The sequence below is a fragment of the Enoplosus armatus genome, chromosome 2 (genome assembly GCF_043641665.1).
Source record: "Enoplosus armatus isolate fEnoArm2 chromosome 2, fEnoArm2.hap1, whole genome shotgun sequence".
Lineage (NCBI taxonomy): Eukaryota > Metazoa > Chordata > Actinopteri > Centrarchiformes > Enoplosidae > Enoplosus > Enoplosus armatus.
Window position 1 is genome coordinate 4661400 of NC_092181.1, and position 22918 is coordinate 4684317.

Consider the following 22918-nt stretch of genomic DNA (forward strand, 5'->3'; position numbering starts at 1 on the left):
CATTACATAACTACTGAAATACTGACATGAAGCACCACATTTGGGACATGCAAACCAAAGCCCAGTCTAACAACACAGACACACTGCCTGAGGACGCACTGGAGGACTGGAAGTCGTCACAACTAACTAACAACACGCTGTGTGTATCTAGAGCAGTCTGCTGTACCTGTTAGTAGCTCACCCTGTCCAAGGAGGTTTTATAAGATGTTTGATTGAATAGAAGCGCTGGTTAACATTAAATTCACCCTCCCGGTCACTGCCACGTCATCTGCCTCCACCCCAACCAGGCACATTCTGTAACACCAACCTTGCTGATAACGAAAAAAACGACAAAAAGGGAGAACAGCTCCGTCCCGCCCGGGCTGATGAGCCTGAGAAGGCCGGCAAGGTCATCAAACGCTTGACTCATCTGTAACACTTTTCTGCTTGGCGTGCATTTTATTTAGTTAAACTTGATACTATTTATTCACATCTTGCACTGCTCTTCAGCTGCAGTGTAATTTTTTGTTTTCTTATTCCATTTTAGCTTATTTTCATATTCCATTTGGTTCTACTCTTACTTGTTATTTGTTTTACTTTAAAATCCTATACACGTGTGGCTTTTTATATTGTCTTGTATTTCTTCTATCTTTTGTCTATGTTTTCTCTTGTCTTATGTAAAGCGCTTTGATTTGCCTTGTTGTTGAAAGGTGCTATACAAACGTGCCTTGCCTTGCCTTCCTGGAGTGTGTGTCTCTGCTTCAACCCAAGAAAACAAATGGTTCAGAACTTTCTGTTCTGGACCTGTACCATCTTCTGTCTCACGGGCAGGAGGTACAGAGGGTTTGGCGTGGAGTGTTGCTACTTAAAGGACAAGAAAAATGATTGTAGGAAACCAATACATACGGTATTTGTAGCAAACAATGGAAACACACAAGTGGGTAATAGGGGGATTGAATTAATTAAATGTACCATTATAGTTGAACCCCAGTAAATCCCAGGTTGCCACCCATCCAGAGATGTGGCTCAGTGACAGGGCTCTTTACTGGTAAGCTCAACTCTATTCAGCTTGTTTTGGCTCGGCTCGCTTCACTCCATTGATTCCCAACACTTTTGCTGGCTGCCACTCTCACCCATTATGCAGATTCCCTGTCACGCCAAGATTTAGGGGTGCCCCATCTGACACCCGCCAACACCCTCACACACAAACACACAGTGAGCTGTCTCTGTTTGGTTTTGCCTCATTTGCTAATTAGTCATCCACTCAGTCATTGTTGGTGCACTCACGTCTTGGCTGTCACTCGGTAATTGCGGGAATATGTTGAGACAACATGTAATTTGGACAAGGGTCACCGGGGAGATGCGGGCTGAGACCTTTTCAGTTCTGGCTGAGATGAGACACTGAAGGATGAGGGGGTCTGGAAGTTTTGTGAGTGCTGTACTGGTGGCAGCCTTGACATGAGAGAGGAATGGGTAACTTAAAGCCACCGTGTTTAGATTTTGTTTGTGATTATGGCATCTTTAAAATTATTCTGATGAAAAATGATACAGTCCTGATCAAGATGGTGCAGTGTCATTTGCAGTAACAGCACTGAGGGCACCAAAGCCGAACGTTTTGTTATTTAAAGTTGGAAGGCTCATTTTCAAATGCAACTACAGATTTAGAGAAAATGTACGTGGTCATAGGACAATTTAAAAAATGAAAAAATGAATAAACACTTATATGTGCTTATTCAACAACATTATAATGCATATAAATATGTATTAATATGTATGTGAAATACAGGGACCTAAAGTGAAGAGTTAGTACTAAAACTATGGCTTTGGGGTCAACACATCAGTTAAAGGCAGAGCATAAACTTAGCTGCATGTGAAGGATGTGCCAGCTGAGCAAGCTCAACAAATTAAACCTCTCTACAACGCCGGATTATAAATGATGATGTTTAAAGCATGTTGACATGACTGTGAATAAGGTGGTGCTGTTAGATGTAAGGCAACAGGTGTCATTAGTTTCATCCCACCCTGGCTGCTGTTCAGTGGTGTGGTCTAGTGCCTGCTATCCTGACATCGTCCGACCAAGCCAGAGCACGTAAAACATGAGCGCGCAGATTTATCTGGTTCCCAGGCTAAGTGCCTCCATAAATCAGATTAAGAAATTCAGGACAAAGCAGTATGCTGTAACAGACGGATTTGCAGTCTCTGTCAACAACGAAATCTGTTGTTTGTCCTCACCCTTCAGAACGGCACACAGAAGCATTGTCTGATCTGTGCCCGCCAAAACTGTCAAATCACTGTTGAATATAATAAATCTGTTTTATCATTTGACAACGCTATGGTTAAGGTTTGGTCAGGTTTAGGTAAACAAAATGATTTGTATATTGTACTTCAAGTGGTCTGAGAGGAAACTTCTGCTCCTCCTCATGACTCTATTTCCAGGCTTTAGAAAATCTGTCTCGTCATGGGAGATTTTGGCCGATCACAGGTGGTTTCAGAGAGAGGGCGTTCCTATTGGCTGTTAACCCTACCTCTACAAATGCAGATGCGAGCGCATGGCCGTTCAGAAGAAGGTGGCATGGCAGTTGAAGGTCACTTTATAGCTAACATCATTATCCCAACAGCCTACTTCCGGTGAGCCTGACTACTTGAACCTAAACTTGTGTTGTTTTGCGGAACTTGTTGTAAAGACGTATGGTGTCGTTCTTCTCGTGAGGACAGTCCATCCTGATTACCCTACTAGGCAAGGTAGTGGTGGCAAATGTATTTTACCAAAACCGTGCATTAAAATACTGTAATGTATAGAACCATGGTTTCGTGTAAGGCCCAGGAGAGAGATTCTGTACCTCCTCACTTCTGCTATCCTTGCAGTTTTCCGTGTACATTGTCATGTTCTCTTTAGCTTGAGAAACTGAAGAGTCTTCCTGTCTAAGACTTTTTTTAAAGGACACTTTTGGTTTTCATATGATTCTGTTGCATGGGGTTGCCAATCCCAAGCCCAACCTTCCACCATTTCTGGTTTGTTTTGGAGGTGATTTGTTAGTCCCCTCTCCTAGCCTGTCGTCCTCCGGGTCATGGATTACAATCTCATACCACACGGGACCAGACAGGCTTAGGGTCGTGTACAAGCTGTCTCGGCACATCAAGCCCAACCAACTGCTGCTATTGTAGTGAAAGCTGCTACCAGTACAACATTTCATACCAGCAGCGCAAGACGGATGGTTTCATGTGACTGTACATATAAATGTACATTTTCTGGGTTTTCTTTTGCATTAGGGACTGCGCCATAATGTTCATTCTTGATAAAGATGGATGCCTTGTTGTTCTGTGTAAACCTCTTGATGAGGCCTAATGAATACAGGAGAGACGAAAACTAAAGCACAGTCAACACAATCAAAGTTCACTCAGTTGATAATGTGCTCATTAAGTTCAGCATATCGTGACTTAATCAGGATTTCTTGAGGGATTTGGTGCCGCATGAACACATGTTGGAGATAATTGTAATAATACCGTTCATTAGATTACAGGCGTTAATATGCGTGGGAGAACATTTTGAGTATGTTTTATTGAACTACTGGCTAGATTAAATCTTTGTTAAGAATGTAAATAGTAGAAAATATGTTTGTTCCTCCCACCATTGCTCCTATTTCTCTTTTTATGCTTCCCATGTCATTCTTCCATTATTTCCTCTCACCCTTCCCTTTTACTTCTGTAACTCTGTATTATTCTTTTCTTCTTTTTCTCCCTCCTCTTCTTCTCCTTCTTCGTCTTACACACCAAACCACTCCCATCCTTTACCTCCTTCCTTTCTCTCATCATTCCCTTTGTCTCACTGATGTTGTTCCTCTCCCTCTATCTCTCCAGGTTGTCATGGCGGTGTGTACCAGAGGAAGCTGTACCACGACCTGATGGTAAACTACAATCGGCTGGAGCGGCCCGTCCAAAACGACTCGGCGCCCATCGTGGTGGAACTGGGCCTCACACTGCTACAAATCATTGACGTGGTGAGTGTGTGTGCCTGCGTGTGTTTTGGCAAGGCTAAGATACGTTGAAGACAGAAAAAGAGAGGATGTGTGTGGAATTTGTTTTGGAAATCAACACAGAGAGTAAGAGAAAGTTTGTTTTTCAGGATTTTTGTTTTGTTTATGTTAAAGGCATTCTATCTGATTTATCCACAGTGACTGTGGTGCATGCCAATGCACATACCTTGTTGTTACTGCACTTATCTTCCTCTGAACTTAAAACTGTTTTTCCACCAGCGGCAGCACCCAACCAAGTGAGAATATTCGTCTTTGAAAGAGCAAGTTCTTTGTTTCTCCCCTCGATCCTTTTTACATTTCGTGACTCAACAGGCCCTCAGTCCTTTCTTTCATTCCACAAAAAAATTGAACCTCAGTGTTGAGATATGCCCTCTCACATTTTTGCCTCTTTTGGCTTCTGAGCTGCTCCTCACTCTCCTTCCGTCTTTGGCCTTAATGCCTTCTGATCACAACTATGTTCATGTGTCTCCTCAACGTTTTGGGAAATTTGTCTTCCTGCTGAGAGTTAGATGAGAAGATCAAAACCACTTTCATATCTTTCCATTAAATATTAAGCCACAGTTTAGCTTAGCATAATGACCGAAGAGTAAAAACATCAAGTTGTGGTTTAACAGGTTTTGTGCTGGACTTTTTTTAGTCTGGTGCAATGACTTCCTGGAGCTTCTGCTGGTTGTCTGGCAGCTTCACTGTAACCATTACTGTGTTCAGACAGAACACGAAGCAAAAGTCGCCCAGCTGCATACAAAATAAACGAAAGGATGCAATTAGATCCAAATTCTCCTGTGATTACGGACCAGTTTTATTTTGATGCAAAGATTTGTACATTTGCAGGAATGTAGCACAACATGGAAGTGAAAGAAGTGCTCATGTGAAAGTGCAATAAAAATATTGTGTCCCTAAAATCAATGAATAATCGTGATAAATAATCGTGATCTCAATATTGATCAAAATAATCGTGATTATCATGTTGGCCATAATCCTGCAGCCCTAGAGTTTACGTTGGTTGTTCTCACAGCGGTGTACATTCCACCACTCGACAACACCAACCAAGCCCTGGACGAGCTGTGTGGAGTTATCGACAGGGCCGAGACCTCGCGGCCGGAGGCTTCTTTTATTGTGGACTGGGATTTTAACAACACCAACCTGAGGAAAGTCCTGCCGAGATATCATCAACACATCAGCTGTCCTATGCGTAGCAGTAACACATTCGACCATGTTTACGGTACTTTTCGGGACAGATATAAGGCCCTCCTTTGCCCCCCTTTTGGCAAATCAGATCACATAAATCAGACCAGTGAACAACTCCCTGGCTGAGGAGGTATAAGTCTACAGCTTATACAGGTGCACCATTGAGAGTATCCTGACTGGTTTCATCATCTCCTGGTATGGCAGTGGCGCCGCCCTCAACCGTAAGGCCCTACAGAGGGTGGTGAAAACTGCACAGCACATCACCTGGACAAAGCTGCTATGCATGTAGGACCTCTAAACTCAGAGATGTCGGAAGAAGGCCAACAGGATCATTAAAGGACCCCAGCCACAAACCGTTCTGCCTGCTTTTGTCTGGCAGACAGTACCACAGCATCCGGTACCACACCACCAGGCTCAGGGACAGCTTCATCCCTCAGGCCATAAGACATTGGCTGTTTTGGGTGAATCAACATGGACTGTACAAACTGTTCTAATGTCAAGTTCACGCAAATGACACAAGCCAAAAATTTCACTTTCTCTCTGAACACACCTTTAGACTCCAATTAGTCACTGCACCCAGCCAAGAAATAGTCCCCGTAAAACCACAACGTGGCGTTCTGACATTTCGGAATTTTGTATGGAATAAGATGAGGTACTTAGCTGAGCAGTTAATTAGTGAGCTTTAGACGTGTTGGTAGGATTGTTTTAACCTTTGGACAGAACCAGGCTAGCTGTTTCCCACAGGTTTTTTCTGCTAAGCTAAGCTACATGTCTATTTTTACCATACAGGTGTAAGAGTGGTATCAATGTTCTCTTGGCAAGGAAGCGAGTGTGTATTTCTTAAAACTATTCCTTCAAACACTTTCTGTACACGCGCCAAACCTGAACACAATACTAATGTTCAACATGTATAACATTTGAAGTGATTTCTTAAGAGAAAAGCTTTGTTCAAAACATCAGTTCTTTTCTGTGTCCCACATTTTACACACACAAACGCACACACAAACATACCCAGAAACACACAGAAACCCCATTTAGCTCAGTTTTGCCACAATCCTCCCTTTCTCTGTCGCTCTTCAGTCTTTTTCATGTCAAACCCACAGCTCTTGAATCGACACTTCTGTGTTTTGGGCAGATTTTCTGTCACATCTCATTTAACGTTTCGTTCCTTCTGCGCACGCCCTGTGCTTCATTGTGTGTTTCCTCCTGTTGCCCAACCCATGCACCTATCCTCTCCCCAACCCACATACACAACCTCTTGCCTGATCGCCCCACCACACAGCCGGAGCAGTCATCCAAAAAACCCAAGCAGACACCCCGTCACATCCCTGAGCCAGCCCTGTCACAAGACGTGTATGTCTTCTCATGATAACTACATGGTGCTAAGAGCCGTACGCCGGGCTGTAATATAGGATTTCCATTCTATTATTAATATGGGTAAGTCTCCTACAGCGCGTATGAAAAAACATTTGAATGTATTCTTAGAGCTTGCAAACGACAGACTGGAGACACAGAGTCAAGAGGCGAGGCAGTCTCCAGAGAGAACACATGGCACTTTTCAAACACGATGAGACAAAAACATTTCGAACTTTGTTTGATGGACGGTTTGATTTAAAATGTTTTTAATTTGGTGTTGATTGAAAAGTTACAAATAATGTGTTATGCTTAAATTCTTGTTCATTTGTTGAATATATGATGCTGAATATATATGTGTGTGTGTGTGGGGGTGTGTGTGTGGGGGTGTGTGTGGGTGTTTGCCATTTAAATGTTGTTGTTAACTACATTGTTCACTGACTCGATACATAATGGATAAGCTGGCAAAACCATGTGAATTAATGCTTACTGGGCAGTTGTAAATAATTTAAAGCTGATTGTGGGTGTGTATGTGTGTGTAATGTGGCCTTTGATTCCCCCATCTGCTCTTGGGTAAATCAGGGAACTGGGGCAGGTTGATGTCCACAGAGTGGGTTCATCACCATGAATAATGACAGATACACAAACAGACTGACAGACGAGCACAGGACTGGTCACCATCTAGTATGAGAAGGGTCACCACGTGCCTCATGCAGCTGGCAAAGAAACCGAGGTTCAGTAGTGAAATGTTACCAAGTACATTTCAGTACCCAAGTACTAAAGTACAAATCTGAGGTACTTTACTTGAGTATTTGTATTTCATGCTATTTTATATTTCTACTCCAGTACAAAAGACAGCTTTACAGTTGAATATAGTGCTTTACAATTTGTAAATTCATTCACCCATTCACACTGATGGCAGCAAGCTACCGTGCAAGGTGCTGGCCTGAACATAGGGACCAGTTTAGGGTTCAGTGTCTTGCCCAAGGACACACATGTGGACAGGAGGAGCTGGGGACTGTACCACCGCTCTATCTCCTGAGCAACAGCCACCCAGTAGGTATTACCGGGGTGGAGGTAAAAAATGACCCGCATACTTGCGGATTTAATTCGCTGACCAGCAGAGGTGATGTTATCAAATCAGCCCACCTCCTCTAGAGAAATAAATCCAGGCCGATTGGGGCTTAACTCACTGCCAGAAAATGAATAAGCGTATTTCCCAAAATGTTTGCTTTAAGTAGAGGATCAGAATACTTCCTGCACCACTTCCAATGTTACATAGTGCATCAATAGTAACATGTAAGTCTAGAAAGAAAGAGAGAAAGAATAAAAGAAACAGTCCAAGAAACAAAAACGATACGTCAAGTGCTGTTGGCATGGTGATCATAGTGTTGCTCAACAGCTCTTCATGAGTATTCCTGATTCACCAGAACCATTCCTCGTAATAAATGCTGCTCAGCACTCTGTAGTTGGCAGTTCTCTGCTTGCGTCCATATTGATTCCATCAACCCTGAGACAGAAAGTATCTGAACAGTGCTAAACCAGGCTGTGTTGCATCCTTCCTGCACACTCTCTGTTGTGGTGCAGCAGAAACTCGACCGCATCTGTGGAACCATTAAAACAAGAGGGCATCCTGTTCATCCTTCATATCACAATGCCCCGTTAAAGATCTGTCTTTCAGTAAAACTGATAAAATCTGGTGAAGCCAAGCAAGTGCAGGAAGCACAACAGAGCATTTTGAGATATTTGCCTTTCTTCTGATTCAGTGTCTTTGAAACACTGATCCTCTGATCTGGTTTTGAAAGAAAAGATGTCGGAAGTTGTCCTATTGTTCCCTACTGGGGATAAAACTGGATCAATTCCACAGATGAAAAGTCATCTCTGGAACATATACATGAAGGTTTACAGTAAAGCTCCAATTCATGTATATATACTGTATATATATATATATATATATATATATATAACAACATGTTTTTGTCCTTGGCCATATGATGTCAGATGACTTGCAATAAAATATCGTTAAGGAGCTTTCATGCAATTGTCCATCAATCCCTTGCCTGTCTGTCCAAAACCAATCAGAGCAGATTTATGAAGAGATTAGGGTGTTGATAGCGGGTGTGACGGAGCTGATACTGCCTATTGCAGCTGACTGAAATCCCAGAAAACACCACAAAGGAAAGGTCAGAAACAAAACAGAGCGAAAACACAGCAACCTCGAAACCAAAGCCAAATCTCCACTACTGCAGGCACACACACACACACACACCAAAGGGACAGAAAAACGCTGCTTTGTGAAGCACACAATGGGAGGCTGTTCTATTTCAGCAGCGGAGAAAGGAGGCTGTTTAAAAGAGGGACGGATCAGAAAGGACAGGTGGAGATAAGATTGGAGAGCGGAGGGAGTTAGGGAGGAGGTTAGGAGGCGGGGACGCGAGAGAGGAGTGGCGAGAATCGATTTCCACGACGCAAGAAGCGAGAGCAGCAAGCTTGCTTTGCTTGTCATTGATGACACAGAGTTTAAGCACCTTTTGAATAATGTAATAATGACACAGAAAGTTAATGGAGTTTTATGCGCTCATATCTTAGCCATAACTTAAAAGTTATTTTAAAGATATTACCAAGTTTGGTGTTTAAAATCGTGACAATTATGTGACTGCAAAAAAAAAAATTCATATTCATATTAGTGGTTGTTCAACTGATCCCAAACCTGTGTGTATATTTTAACCATGTTCTTCATTTCTGTTGCATCACTGTCCATGGCAGAAAGTCCTTTTTCAGAGGAGGATGGAGGGAAACCTGAGGGAGAGAGATACACAATTTTCATAAACCCAGATTTAATAAAAGTTCCACTAATCAACAGCTGGTAGAGATAACGTCCCAAGAAGTGTAGCGTAGAGGGACAACTACTCTTTGGTGGCACCGCTAACAACTCTTAGACATCTGAAACATGAACCAACATGCTTTTTTTGTGAGGGGTCACGAGCCAAAAAGGTGAGGAACAAGTGGTTTAATCTGTAGTAATGCATTTTACTTTATAAGCTTGTCATTAGCTTTTTAATGTGAAATCTGGATCCGAAACACTAAATGCAAACATAACTTTTGTTTGTTTTTAAGAAATCTGCACAGGACACCTTTAAGTGGATCAGTGTCGAGCCTTTTTAGGTCCATCACGTTTAAGAACGACCACTCCTTTCCTTAGAGGCACAGACAGCGCAGTGGCAATATGTAAGCATATTTATCCATTTACATCAATGAAGGTGGACTAAAAATGTCACGCATCTCATCAGCACCGGTTCAACAGCACCACAACATGCAGCCTCCAAAATGACAGTAAAGTTGAATCAATTGGCTTTAAAACTAAACTGAACATCATAACCTTCAGGAAGGCAGGATTTATTGCACATTTACCTAATAAAATGATATGGAGTCTGAAAAAGAAAGGCTTATGCACTATAATCTAATTTAATGTTAGAATACTATACATATACACTGTGATTACATAGTCAGGAACACCTCGTCTCTTCAAAGACCACGCTGGTGGTTTTGCAAGTTTTATTACATTAACTACATTAATTGTACGTACTTAAGCTTACTGCCAAGCATTTTGAAAAGCTCCCGAGTAAAAGACTACGAAACCAGTAATTCAACTACCTTGTACACAGTTAAGGTCAAATCCAAGCACACTCTGCTGTAAAGTTTCATTTTTTCAGGTTCCACCTCTGAAATTGTGTCCTGGGAGAGAGAGAGAGAGAGAGAGAGAGAGAGAGAGAGAGAAAAGCAGGATGAAACAAGCGAGAACAGTATGAAACTGTGTGATAAGAAAGAAAACTATACAGTAGATTAGGTCTGGTGGGATGAGAAATAGAAAAGAAAATAAAGTGAGCAAAATTGATTTCATGATATGATTTTACCACAGTAACATTAAAGGAAAAGTTTTCAAAGGGTTGAACTGGCGGTGTTATTCCAGCTTCAGTCACGGCTTCAAGATAACGTGATAAATCACTTAAGTGATTTTAATCCGTGAAGAATCAGTAGAAGAGAAGATGCTGCTGTGACCCACCACCACTGTCAAGCAGTCTGCACATTTTGTCAGCAGTAAGAGAGAGGTAACACGTCAGACACGCAGCGTACCAGTGTGCAACACGGAGCAAAACTTGTCGCTGTCATGTAGGATTCTGCAAAACAAACTCTGAAGAAGTCCTCAGGTTTTGTTTTGCTCTTCTTCCTTGTGCCACCACTTATGACCTCTTTCTATCTTTTTTTTCACTTCGCTGTCTGATGAATTATCTCAGCCTCTGTCTGTTCTGCTTCGTTCTATGTCAATCCAGATTTGCGATCAGATCAGATGACCCCCCCCCCTTTTCTCTCTCTCTCCGGCCGTTTGTCCATGACCTGACCCTTGTGAAACATCATAAACTTGCAGCTGGAGCCACAAAGGCTGTGTACTTCAGTTGTCATGACGTTAGAGAGAAACTGCTGTCAACTCATCACTCTGCTGAAGAATCTCTTCTGTTCAGTATCACTTCCTGTGCAAATTGCTATTTTATTTTCATTTTCTTATTATTTATGATTCCAGCGTTGTTTAAAAAAAAATGGAAAAAGATGACTTCTGTTGCATTTCGTTACAAGAATCTCGTAAAAGAGGAAAGAAGCTGAAGTGCGTCATTGTCATTCAGTGAGCGAGCCAGCATTTAGTTATCTGGGTTGCAGTTTGACTTCATTGCCGATCTGTCTCATAATCGCGCCTCATGTTTACCAGACATGCAGGATTTATTTTTTTTATTTCCTCTCACCCTGCAGAATCATTTCATTCACTATCTGTCTACTGGCTGCTGATTATTCTCTCTCTCTCTCCTGTTTCCCCTCCAGGATGAAAAGAACCAAGTGTTGATCACAAATGCGTGGCTGCAGCTGGTATGTCGCCTCTCCAAGCTCTTTTTGTGTGATCACTGCATGATAATTGTCATTTAGTATATTTTTGGAAAGAGCGTGTGTGTGTGTGTGTGATGTTTGTGTCCTGTGGGCTCTGCCATTCATATTTCCAAAAAGTGTTAACATCTAACAGCTTGTGACGGCACAGAGCCAGTTATGATTTGAGCTGTAACCAATAACCTTTTAGTTTTTTTTTTTGTTTTTTTTTGTCTGTCTTAAACATAAACAGTTTCTGTGACCAAAAAAAAAAAAGAGAAGACATTTCAGTGACTCTCCAGGGCCTCATGTGACAATAGAAAATACATGCCTGAAGTTTATGTTGGACAGTTGTGTCATTAAATACAAAATAAAAAGGCAGTAGGTTGTGTCAGAAATGATATTTTGTGGGTTGAATCTATTCTTTTATGCTATTTAATAATAGCATGATATAATATTTATTGTCACAGGAAGGTGAGGATAAAAATATCTTGAGCCAGCAAATTATGTTTTCAAAGATAATCTCTTATTTTTCAGTCTAAAACTGGGTTACTTTCTTTTGCCTTTTTAAGCCTTTATATTTTACATTTACTGCGTCACTACAAAGTGAGGTGTTGAGTGTGCTTTTAGTGCCAACTGACCGTTTGCTAAGCCCTGCACCCTAAGCACAATGATAACGGTGCAGGTTAACTAACTTGAACTTGATTTTTCTACCTGGCAACCATCGATTTTTCTGGCTGAATGACAACTGTTGCTTGCAGATTTTTCACAGCGAGCTAGCTAATTAAGCTAACATTAGCTCCATGAGGGTGGGAAAAAATGAGCACCAGCCAGCTTGAAACCGGGATTGTCTGGTCACCGTACGTTAGAATATATAAACACACTGTTTAATCCATTCTTTACACTTTTGCTTTTTGTGTTTTTGAAAACTCTTTAAATGCAGAGTGTTGCTCTTACTACGGCCCCATACACAACACTTCGGCCTGACAGACATGCAGTGCCTAGTTACAGTTGCTAAACTATGAACCTGCCATCATAGTTTCGGGGTTTAGCGAACAGTCAGCATCTGCACTGCTATCTAAGCATGTGGAAACTAAGCTGCTTAGCTGTGCTACAGCACATCTATCCCATTATGGGAAGTTGATAATGAGTTAGTGGTACAAGAAATATGCATCACAATGCAGGAAAATGTTACATCAGGGCAGTCAAGTAGGTACAACAGCCTCATTATCCCAGCAGCCCCAGTCAGAACAGCCCATTAAGGTTGTCACAGCCTACACTCAGTCAGGTTGAGTTGGCTGCTGACTGGCTTACAAGTTATGAATGAATCAATTATTCAGGGAGCCACCTCTTTAATACTGGCATCCACTTTGGTGTAATGGCTTAAGGGGGCTTTGCAGAGGCAGCATATTTTCAAGGAGACTTGAGAAGCACATTAACTAGCTCTCACACAGTCAGACAGTCAGACAGAGAAGGGGCAGGTTCACCGGCTGCATTGTGGAGGATTTTAGGATTACAGGTTTATCAGGCAATGAATGTCCCACATCCGAATGGATAGGATTTTATGTGGTTTTTAACTGTGGGAATTGTAATGAGCTTAAGTTTTTTAAGAACTGGGTGTTACTTTAGTGTTCTCCTCTATAGCCAGCTCTTATGGCAGATGGAGGAGTGCCCTTTAAAGGGTCAGTTCACCCAAATTACTGTTTCACCTAGATTTTCTGTTCGTTGTCGGATATTTACCGCCTCTATCTGAATACAATGTAGGTGAATGGAATTGTGGTGTGGTGCTCACTGCACTGAAAAAACAAAACAAAACAACCAACATCTGTATGTGTCTTTCCAGATACCATGTTGTTGTTAATCTTGATCATCCATGGATCATGCTGTCAACAGTTTTCACTGGACCTTCTACTAAAGAAATAGTCCCTATGACACCTGTTCACAGTGAGGTCTGTGGATTATCCAGAGTAACCAGGGCACTATTTCTGGAAAGATATGTTACTGTTGAAATTTTAAAATACATTTATTTATTGCTGTGAGCACCACAAATGAAGTTCTATTCACCTCCATTGTTTTGGGATGAAGGCAGAAATACAAAACTATGAAATATGTCTTAAATCCTATTTACTTGTAGTGCCAAGGAAAAATAGAAAAACAAATAAATGTAACTAATAATTTGTGCGCAATTTATTAGCTAATTATCTCTCTCTGTAGTAGTATAGTGACTGTGCTGACGTGCACATTGAAGAGATGCACAGAAGGTCATTACGAATAACAAAAATTAGTCAGTGCTAAATGTTTATTTATCTGCCCAACTTTACTTCTCTTGGATACGTGATACTGCATATTTGCATCCCACATCCTAAAACGTGTCTTGCATTCAGAGAATGAATTTCACACTCTCTTAATAAGAACCTAGTTGTCTCAAATTAGTGACGCTTTCTTAAATTTCTGTTATGTAACTCTGGACCTATTCTTAGACAGCTGTTACCTTACGCGGCCTAGTGTCCTCTTCGTCTGTGGCTGACAGGCTACAAAGTTACTGAGCTGTAATTTGCTCTGTTGGCTGTTAGTTGTGCTTTCCCAGCCAACAAACATGAAAAGAAGGCTCTCTAGCACCAAACAGCTAAGGCCCACAGATGACAAGTGTAGTAATTAAGTCATTAGCTGCGTGAGTGGAGACATATGTCAGCAGGCCCACTTTAGATGGATGGCACCTCTTTGAAATGATTCAAAGCAGACCACTTCTGTGTAGGATTTTGGGTTGATTGTAAAGTCACTTATATGGACAGAGGCACAGATTTGCATATGCACGGAAACATGCTTATACACATAAACAGTCCAGAGAGCACATTCATGCAAACACAAAAATAAACATGGCACACAATCCATGTGCGTATATGCATGCATGCATGCATGCACACAGACATACACACATGTACATATAGGCACAGATGTGCCCGGTGTACTGTGGCCACATCAGTAATGTGTTTGCTCCATAGGGAAAATGTGCCCTATGGCAACAACATCTGACTGCCCACTTCTATATGTGACCTCTATACACACACACACACACACACACACACACAGAAGGACACAACAGTAACAAACACAAATGAATGTGCTTGCACACTAATATGTTTACCATTCCACAGATCACACATCATGTTGCTGCTTATTGTAAGTCATGAAAAGAGGCCACACACAGCACACACTCACTCTTTGTGCTTTTAAATGTTTTGATGCTGGGCTCAGTTAGCCTTTTGCTGAATAGGGTCCCAGGCTCAATTGGGAGTGCAGGGGTCAGTGCCAACAACTGTTGGCTTGGCAAGGTTTCACTGCCAGGCTTCATTATCAGAGCTGGAGACAAAGTGTGAGAGCCGACAGTTGTTGGAATATTTGCCTGGCTAAAGGGACAATGTTCGACTTCTAATGGTTTAAGGTTAAGGTAATCGTACTTGTAAAGACATTTCTGAAGCACTTTGGTTTTGCATTGCTGTCGTGTGCCAGGATGTGTGTGATATTTTAGGAAAAGATGCAATGACGCACAGATGATATATGCAATTTGCGTGGCATTGTACCAACACCATTTAAGCTGTGAAACGCGTGTTGCTGTCAGAGGTGTGAATATTGCTTATATGCTGTCTTGCCAAACAAGACATCGTCAACAACAAAAAGAACAAATTGGCTGGCTTGGCTGGGATATGAACCAGAAACAGATTACAGTAAAGAGCCATAAGTTTCATCTCATTTTTATTTTTAACCTCTGTTTATTTATCACCTGTTCTGCCATTTGCTCCCATAACTTTTAATCATAAAAGTCGTCGTCTGTTCACTATCTCTATTGTTTGTTTCAGTATTGGACAGACATTTACCTTTCATGGAACCCAGAGAGCTACCCCGGGGTTCAGAACCTGCGCTTCCCTTCCAATCTGGTATGGGTCCCAGATATCCTCCTCTACAACAGGTAGGTCGCCTAGTAGCGTCTCGTTTTGTATCCTCTTCCTCTTCTCTCCCACTTAATGCTACCCAAATCGTTGCATTCTTTCACTCGCTTGATTTTAAGGTTTTATCGATTAAATCTACTTCACAAAGAATCCAAGAGGCAGCAAGGGTTCTGCTGGGAGAACGAATGCAACTTAACAAACATGAACAATGAAGTTAAATCTTAGATAAATCAACAATATCAAAAATATAGCACATAAGGAGGAGGTTGGGGCGGTGGTGCTGCAGGTGTCAGGTTATAGTGGTTGCCCTGTACACCTGCATGGATACGATTAGACATTATTAGTCAGCTGATAGGCAGGAGACGATAGAGATTCAGAAAATTATAGAAAATATTTCATAATGTCACATCAATATCGGTATAATATTATCCACTGTTCATATTTAATCTCTATTCCACAGACACTCACAATCCCTCCACTTTTGTGCCGACAGAATGACTCATTATCTCACCATGCTCTATTTAAAATCATCCACTTAGTGTAGTTTTACTCTTACGAATTAGAAAGATAATTTAATAAAGCATATTGATATTAAGGAAGGGATGAAGAAAAGCAGCTAAAATAATGAAACCTCCTTTTTGCTGGTAATTATATCAGTGGCTACTGGCCAACGGCACCATCAGCACAGTGGTTCATCTGTCACTGCTCTCACCGTTTCATTCTATTTTGCATATGCTCCCTATTCTTATCTATTTTTCTGTTCTCCTCTCTCGCTTTTTTCCCTCTATTTATACCAATTTGTTTCCTGTAATGGACAGATACTCTAGATTGCCTGGGCTCTGGTTTCCCAATAACACAGTGGACAGAAAAAATCCCCAGATGAAATTTCACTCTTGGTTACAGCCTCATTTAATGGAATGATTGAGCCGTTTCCCTCTGGGAGGACATAAACCGTAACTCCCAGGGGGGTTTGTATCTGTTGCCTGCAATGGGCAGAAGGAATTAGACGAGTGAAAACACTGTGCCAAATGTCAACAGATTGGCTATTGTGAAATACGAATAGTACATCCAACTTGTGGAGAATAGACCTTTATATACTATTTGAATAATTTCTTTTAGTCCTTTATTATAGACACCATCATATAATTTTATCATGTTTGCACAGAAGACGTTCACTCTCGTATCAAACTCTACAGGTCTTATTGGAAACACCCACCTGGCTGAGCTCATTTCTTTTCATACCTTTGTCAAAGAGTAGGACTTTCATGGTAAGAAAGAGAAATCATCTGCCTTGTGAACAGCTCATTTGGTTTCTTTGATTCAAAGGTCAGTCTAACTGAACCTCTTCCCTATTCAACCTGCGCAGCCATTTTGGCTCTCTACTGTTTGGATGGAGATGAGGCTCCTGTGCCTGTTCAAAGAAATTAGGTTGCTAAGTGTTAAGAGAATGATTTTCACAATGTCGTCTAGACCTGCTCTGTTTTTGAGAATGGTTCTTGGTCCTCAATGCCACTTAGCAACTTGATCGTTTGCCAGTGTCCTTTGTGTTTCAGGCCTTTGTGCAACTGCTTTTAGACATGAATTACAGACAGCTGCCTGCATGGTAAACAAAACACATCCAGGACATTTAACCCTCTTGCTAAACAGCTGGGGGTTAGGGTTAGGGTTAAAAAACTATACCCAATGTGCCTCTATGTGGTACATCCAGTGGAATCACATGACTTAGTCTGGCACATACGAGCAATACAGGTCTTAGTCTTGGTCCTGTGTCCAAAAGGACAAAAGGAGGGAAAGATGGGCAAAAAATAAAAGTAATTAAAAGAATATATGCTTACTGTACCTTGCACAGAAGTTCTGAGCTTTAGTTTTGAAGTTCTTTTGGCTCTGGAGGATTCCATTATTTACTTTAGTGACTGCAACACCGAGATAAATTCATACATAAGATTAAATGCAGTAACAGGGGGACAAAATCAGATGCTGTACAATCTGTTATCAGGTTATTGCTATGGCAAGCATTCTATACAGTTTCACACGGCAAACAACGTGATGGAAGACAATTCTTACTTGAATGAGGTCCTCCCTTACTCCACATAAATCATATTAATGTGCAAGGGAATACCACTTGAGGAAATACCAAAGTGGTGTTTGTCTGGTGCTCCTGTTTATGTGGCTGAAACAGCTTTTTTGTAGCGTTTCTGACAGTAAAAGGCACCGGGGGAGAAAGGTTGTGTGATTGTTGACCATTATTAAATGGAGCTCCAGGAGAGGGTATTTAACAGGGGAGTAAGATGTTTTTAATGCATTAATACTTCTCATGCTTCCTTGGAATTGCTCTTATACACACACACACACTTAAAGCATCCCACTAGTAATGTGTGGAAAGACGACAAGGCAGAGTTGAAGTTGATGGATAGAGCTGGTTTTTCCAGCTCTACCTTCAAGGTGATTGAGGATTCTTTTATGGGGGGTGGGGGGGGTAGCGACAGATTTCCCGCTTGGTTCGAATTGTGTGTGTGTGTGTATCTAACAAGGATGATTTGGAACATTAAGCAGCTTACGGTGGGTTCAGCGATCACTAACGATAACGACAATATAGTCCTGACACAGACCTAGATTGAAACCGACATTCCTCATGCATGCAGTGTAAATCATGAGTAAAATCATTCATCTCTATTTTTATGAAAGCAAACAAGAAAAGAGATTAAAACTATGAGATAAAATCTAATTTTACTCATCGCCGTCTGGAAATTAGGGCATTGCACTGTGAAAGACTCTTCAACCAATGAGGAGTAAAGCAGAAAGAAGCAACTATGAGCTTTTATATATAAAAATAGCATAGGGCTTTGAGACCATTTGGGAAATATATTCAGGAAACACTGACACACAGTCACAGTGTTTTAATTTTACCAAAATGAATAACAGGAAAGCCCCTCTAAGAATCGGCACATGGGGAAACCACACAGCCGGCCAATCATGCCGTTAAGTGTGAATGTCGCATTGTCGACTTTTGCTGGACTGCAACCCAACGTCATTCGGCAAGATGCTGCAGTGGATTACTTTCTACTTTCTACTGTTTACCTCATGATTGTCCAGACAAAATATAACATTTCTGCTGCCATTCAAACTTTCCAGAGTTGCAAAAATCCTGTCTCATAGTATTATAAACCACCGTGCAGAGTTTTGACATATGATAAGACTTCAAACTCATGGACCTGTGAGTCAAGCTGAACCTCCTGGAACGTATTTCACGTTTCACTAGTACCTGAAGCAGAGAAATGCCAGGCTCTTTTTGGTCCAAATGCCCAGCTTTAAACAAAGTGCTTGTCAAACAGTGTTGGAATTCGGGGGTTGCTATGGCGTTTAATTAGTCTCAAAACCCACACACATAAAAATCAGGCACGTGCACGTGATACAGGTGCACAGCATAATATAGGCAAGCAGAAAACCATCAGCGCAAGGCAGCACTTCTGCTCTGCGTGCGCAAAGGCGGTAATAAAATCCTGCGAGCACAGAGCTGTGACGAGCGCTCGCTCGACCCTCCCTGCACACAGCCAAATACTCAACACGCACTCGTTCGTCAAGTTGACTTTGGAGGCGGGGATGGGGGCTGGTTTTCTGCTCGAGGATACTGTTCTATGCACTCATATCACTTGCAAGCGCCTGGTTTTTACACAATTTTTGTAGGGTGGGTGGAGATGAAGAGGAAGCCTCTGACTGTTGTTTATGCTTATACAGCAAATAGCAGTTCAATGTATCTGATCTCCTTTGAGTTTCTGGGTGGGGTCCAGAAGAGGACCATTGATCATAAGGTAGTTTGTACAACAACACCTTAGGCCAAAGATCAATGATGGACTTTGATGCTATTTAATTTGCAGTGAATGTGCAAAGTTATGCCTTTTCACGAATCCACTATGTGAGATGCAGCATAGTCTGTTTCTTCAGTCCACAGCAGGCGAGTCTGTCCAAGTTAGCCAAGACTGTTGGGACATGAAGCGCTGTACAGCCTGACTGGTGGAGGGTATAAAAGGGAGACAGCTGTCTATCTACGTGTGGTTGGTATTGTTTTCACCTTGTGAGTCTGTGTGTGTGTCATCATGACAAAATGTGGTCCTGTAGACACCGACTGTAACGGGAACTACCACAGAAGTGGTTTTGGTTTGGTTTTACATGTCTGTCTGTCTGTGGACAGATTTTGTCAATGCGATAGCGTCACAACTGTGTGAGATGCAGTCACGAAACTTTACAGGTGTGAAGTTTAGATCAAAATGAAGGCAGAATTTGAAGATGGGTGTGGTCCGAGGAAGGGCGCCAGAAGTAGGGGGGTAGGAAGTAGGGAAGCCCCCACTCCCTGCCCCTGGGCTACATTCGTTTTAAGTTTTAAGTCGCGGATCACTGTCATGATGGTAATGGTCGTTCTTAACCAATGTTTGCGTAACAAGTACTGTGTTAGTATGTGAGTGTACGTCAACATGTTGTCGGGCGTCGCCGCTGGTGTGATCCCATCGCAAGATGCTCTCTAGTTTGTATGTTCCCATGTCAGCACAGCAACAAACCTAAAGCCATTCAGATAAATAATATAGGAACCCTTTGCCACATCATTTTGAATATTTCACCATCTACAGACACTTGGGAGGCTGGAACGCAAAGGGACCGAGTTTTCTGCTTTCATGGGGTTTTCATGTAAATAATGTAAGCCATCTTGCTGTTGAGCTGCATATCTTGATGATGATGTTTTACCACAAACTGTGACAATGTTTTCACAGAAATTAAATATCAATGTTGTTGATGCTATTTCATTGAGCCAGTGGATATTGAAACAGCATATGCTGTACTGTTTCAGAGGGAAGGCTATTTGCCTAAAAGTTTATACTTCAGGACTGATTTCTGTAGCAGCACACTCACAGAAAATATATCCATTTTGAAAATCAATTTGTCCATGGGTTTAGCAGGTTATTTAGCAAGTAAATGGCAAGCTATTTGTTCAAATGTATCTTCCTGTTTTTCATTCAACAGCTCACATCTAAGAAAAAACAGTTAAATTGTTGAAGAATCCCACTGCGGGCAAAAGGACTCCATTGGGATTCAACGCCTTCACCATGCCCTTACCTTTTCCGCATGGCATATGACCTTTTTGAAACATGTGCTACTTACTTAGTGATCTGATTAAGATGTGATTAAGATTCTGCATCTGCAAGAAATCTCCTGTCCCACATTTCTATGGGGTTCACCAAAGAGTTTTAAAAAACTAATTTCTCATCCAGACTTTTACTTTTTAGATTTATTTATTTATTTAAACAATTTATTATTATTATTGTATTTATTGGATAGTGACAGTGAGGAATGACAGGAAATGCGGGAGAGAGAAAGAGGGGGGAAGACATGCAGCAAAGGGCCCTGGCCAGAATTGAACCCGGGCCACTGCGGTTAGGACTACCCTGTTCCAGAGGGCCCCCACATTTACTGAACCTTAATTTAAAAGAATCCCTCATATGATTGACCGTATCCTGCATTAGTATTCTGATAGATGGCTTTAAAAATAAGAAAATATTTTTAAATGCTAATGCTACCCAATTAATGTATATGTTAGGTAGCTGTATTGTTCCAAATACCATTACAAGGCTAAATGCTAATTTAGCTCATCTATTCTCTGCAATGGATAAGAGCAATTACAGCTGTTCCAAAGTATTCTCACAGCCCCTTAGTTTTTCCACCCTGCTAAGTGGAAAGAGTGATTGGATTTAGATTATTGATGTAGCGACTATAAATCTGCATTGGGTAAAGCCTTGTCTTATTATGCCTCCTGGGCTCAGTCCCAGTGCACTTTGCTAAAATTTATGTTCTACCTGTCCAACAAAAAGCCTTTAGGAAGAGTTTAGGCGTGCTCCTCAAAATCTCCCACTGCTTCCAGTCTCATACTGTGAGTGGTATGTACTAATGGACAATAATAGACGATGGTATGAGTCAGGTATGAGTCAGGCTGTTTTGTCTGGCTTTGGATGAGCACTCATTTATTGTTCAAAATTAGGTGCTTTCTGTTTATCTAATTCAGTGTTTCTATGGGGGTTACATCATACCAAAAGATATGAATGATTGTTATACTAGTAGTGAATAAATGAATAAATGCTATGTTGCCATCATAGGAAGCTGCTTCAGTAATTCTGTCATGGAGGTTATGTTTTTAGTCCTGTATGGTTTGTTTTTGTCTGCCATGCTGGCAGCTCTGTAAGGCTGTACTTAGGCACATTATACATAATATTTGCTCATTAGCACTAAATACAAAGTGCAGCTGGGGCTGATGGGAATGTCATAGGTTTTGCAGGTATTTGGTCATAAACCAAAGTATTGGACAAGTACATTTTTTTACCGCATGACGATGCCAGTGGAAAGTTAGGGATCAACAAAGTTATTACAATTCATCCTGAAGGGAACATGAATGTCTGTAGGAATCCATGCAATAGTTGTCAATATATTTAACTCAAAACCACAAATGTCAACCAGGCTGGTAGAGCAACAATACCCTCAAAGATATTCCCTGTCTCCCGTGTCCTGACTAGACTCCCCATATCGCTGACTAACTTTCCTAACAGCCAAGAGCTCCATTACAGTTGTAATGTTCATGGGATGACTGTTGTTCTTGTGTGAAATGTGTAATTTTCTGATTACAATGTCTGTACTTTGGTTTTTGAGTGTCCATAATCCCTGTCTTTTTGAAGGACGTCTCGATGGCGGACAACCATGTTTGTTTAAGATGATCAGTAAAATTAAACACTGTCTGCTTGGATCTACACTAATCCCCCATAACCTTCACTCTCACTTGTTGTTTTTTGTCTGGGTGTCTTTGTATCTCTCTTTACCTATGTACTTAACTCTCAATCAACTTCACAACCTCTTCATAGCCCTTTTATTCCCCTTTCTGGCTTCCTATTTTCCATTATTCCCTGTTGAAAGGGCTTTTTTTGTGGGGGGGGGGGGGGTTCCTCATTCGAATCAAGGGTCTAAGGACAGAGGGTGTTGAGGCATTACCTTGTTTTAGGGCCTTTTGCTTTTTCCAATGCTGTTTTTACATGATCTACTCTTCTCTCCCTGTAGTGCTGATGAGAGGTTTGATGCAACATTCCACACTAATGTGCTGGTAAACTCTTCAGGATCCTGCCAGTACATCCCACCAGGTGAGACATTCATTGTTACATTCATATTTCACTAATAACCAAGTTTCAATTTCATTTTGTCATACATCTTATCACTGTATGACCATTATTTATGGTTGCTCCTACAGCGTCCTCACCTTCATTAGCATCTTGAAACATCCAAACTGTTGAGTCTTTAGAAACATCATGAACTCTATCATTGTAATTATCATCTTCGCTGTCGTCATCATCCTCCTTACTGTTCCACATTGTTTTGCTGATTTGCAGGTGTAAAGACATCAAGGTGTCAAGGTTCCAACCCTGTTTCAAAAGCGTCAACTACATTTCAATGTATCTCTTATTGTAGGACCTGCCACAG

General features: G+C 41.4%; 1 protein-coding gene across 1 annotated transcript in view; it reads left to right on the forward strand.

Moving 5' to 3' along the window:
* Positions 1 to 22918, forward strand: part of LOC139297086 (neuronal acetylcholine receptor subunit alpha-7-like) — a 37140-nt gene that overhangs the window by 7247 nt on the left and 6975 nt on the right. The window contains exons 2-5 of the mRNA XM_070919678.1: positions 3838 to 3977; positions 11427 to 11471; positions 15323 to 15432; positions 22502 to 22581. Of these exons, the coding sequence (XP_070775779.1) occupies positions 3838 to 3977; positions 11427 to 11471; positions 15323 to 15432; positions 22502 to 22581 (375 nt within the window). The remainder of the gene's footprint in view (positions 1 to 3837; positions 3978 to 11426; positions 11472 to 15322; positions 15433 to 22501; positions 22582 to 22918) is intronic.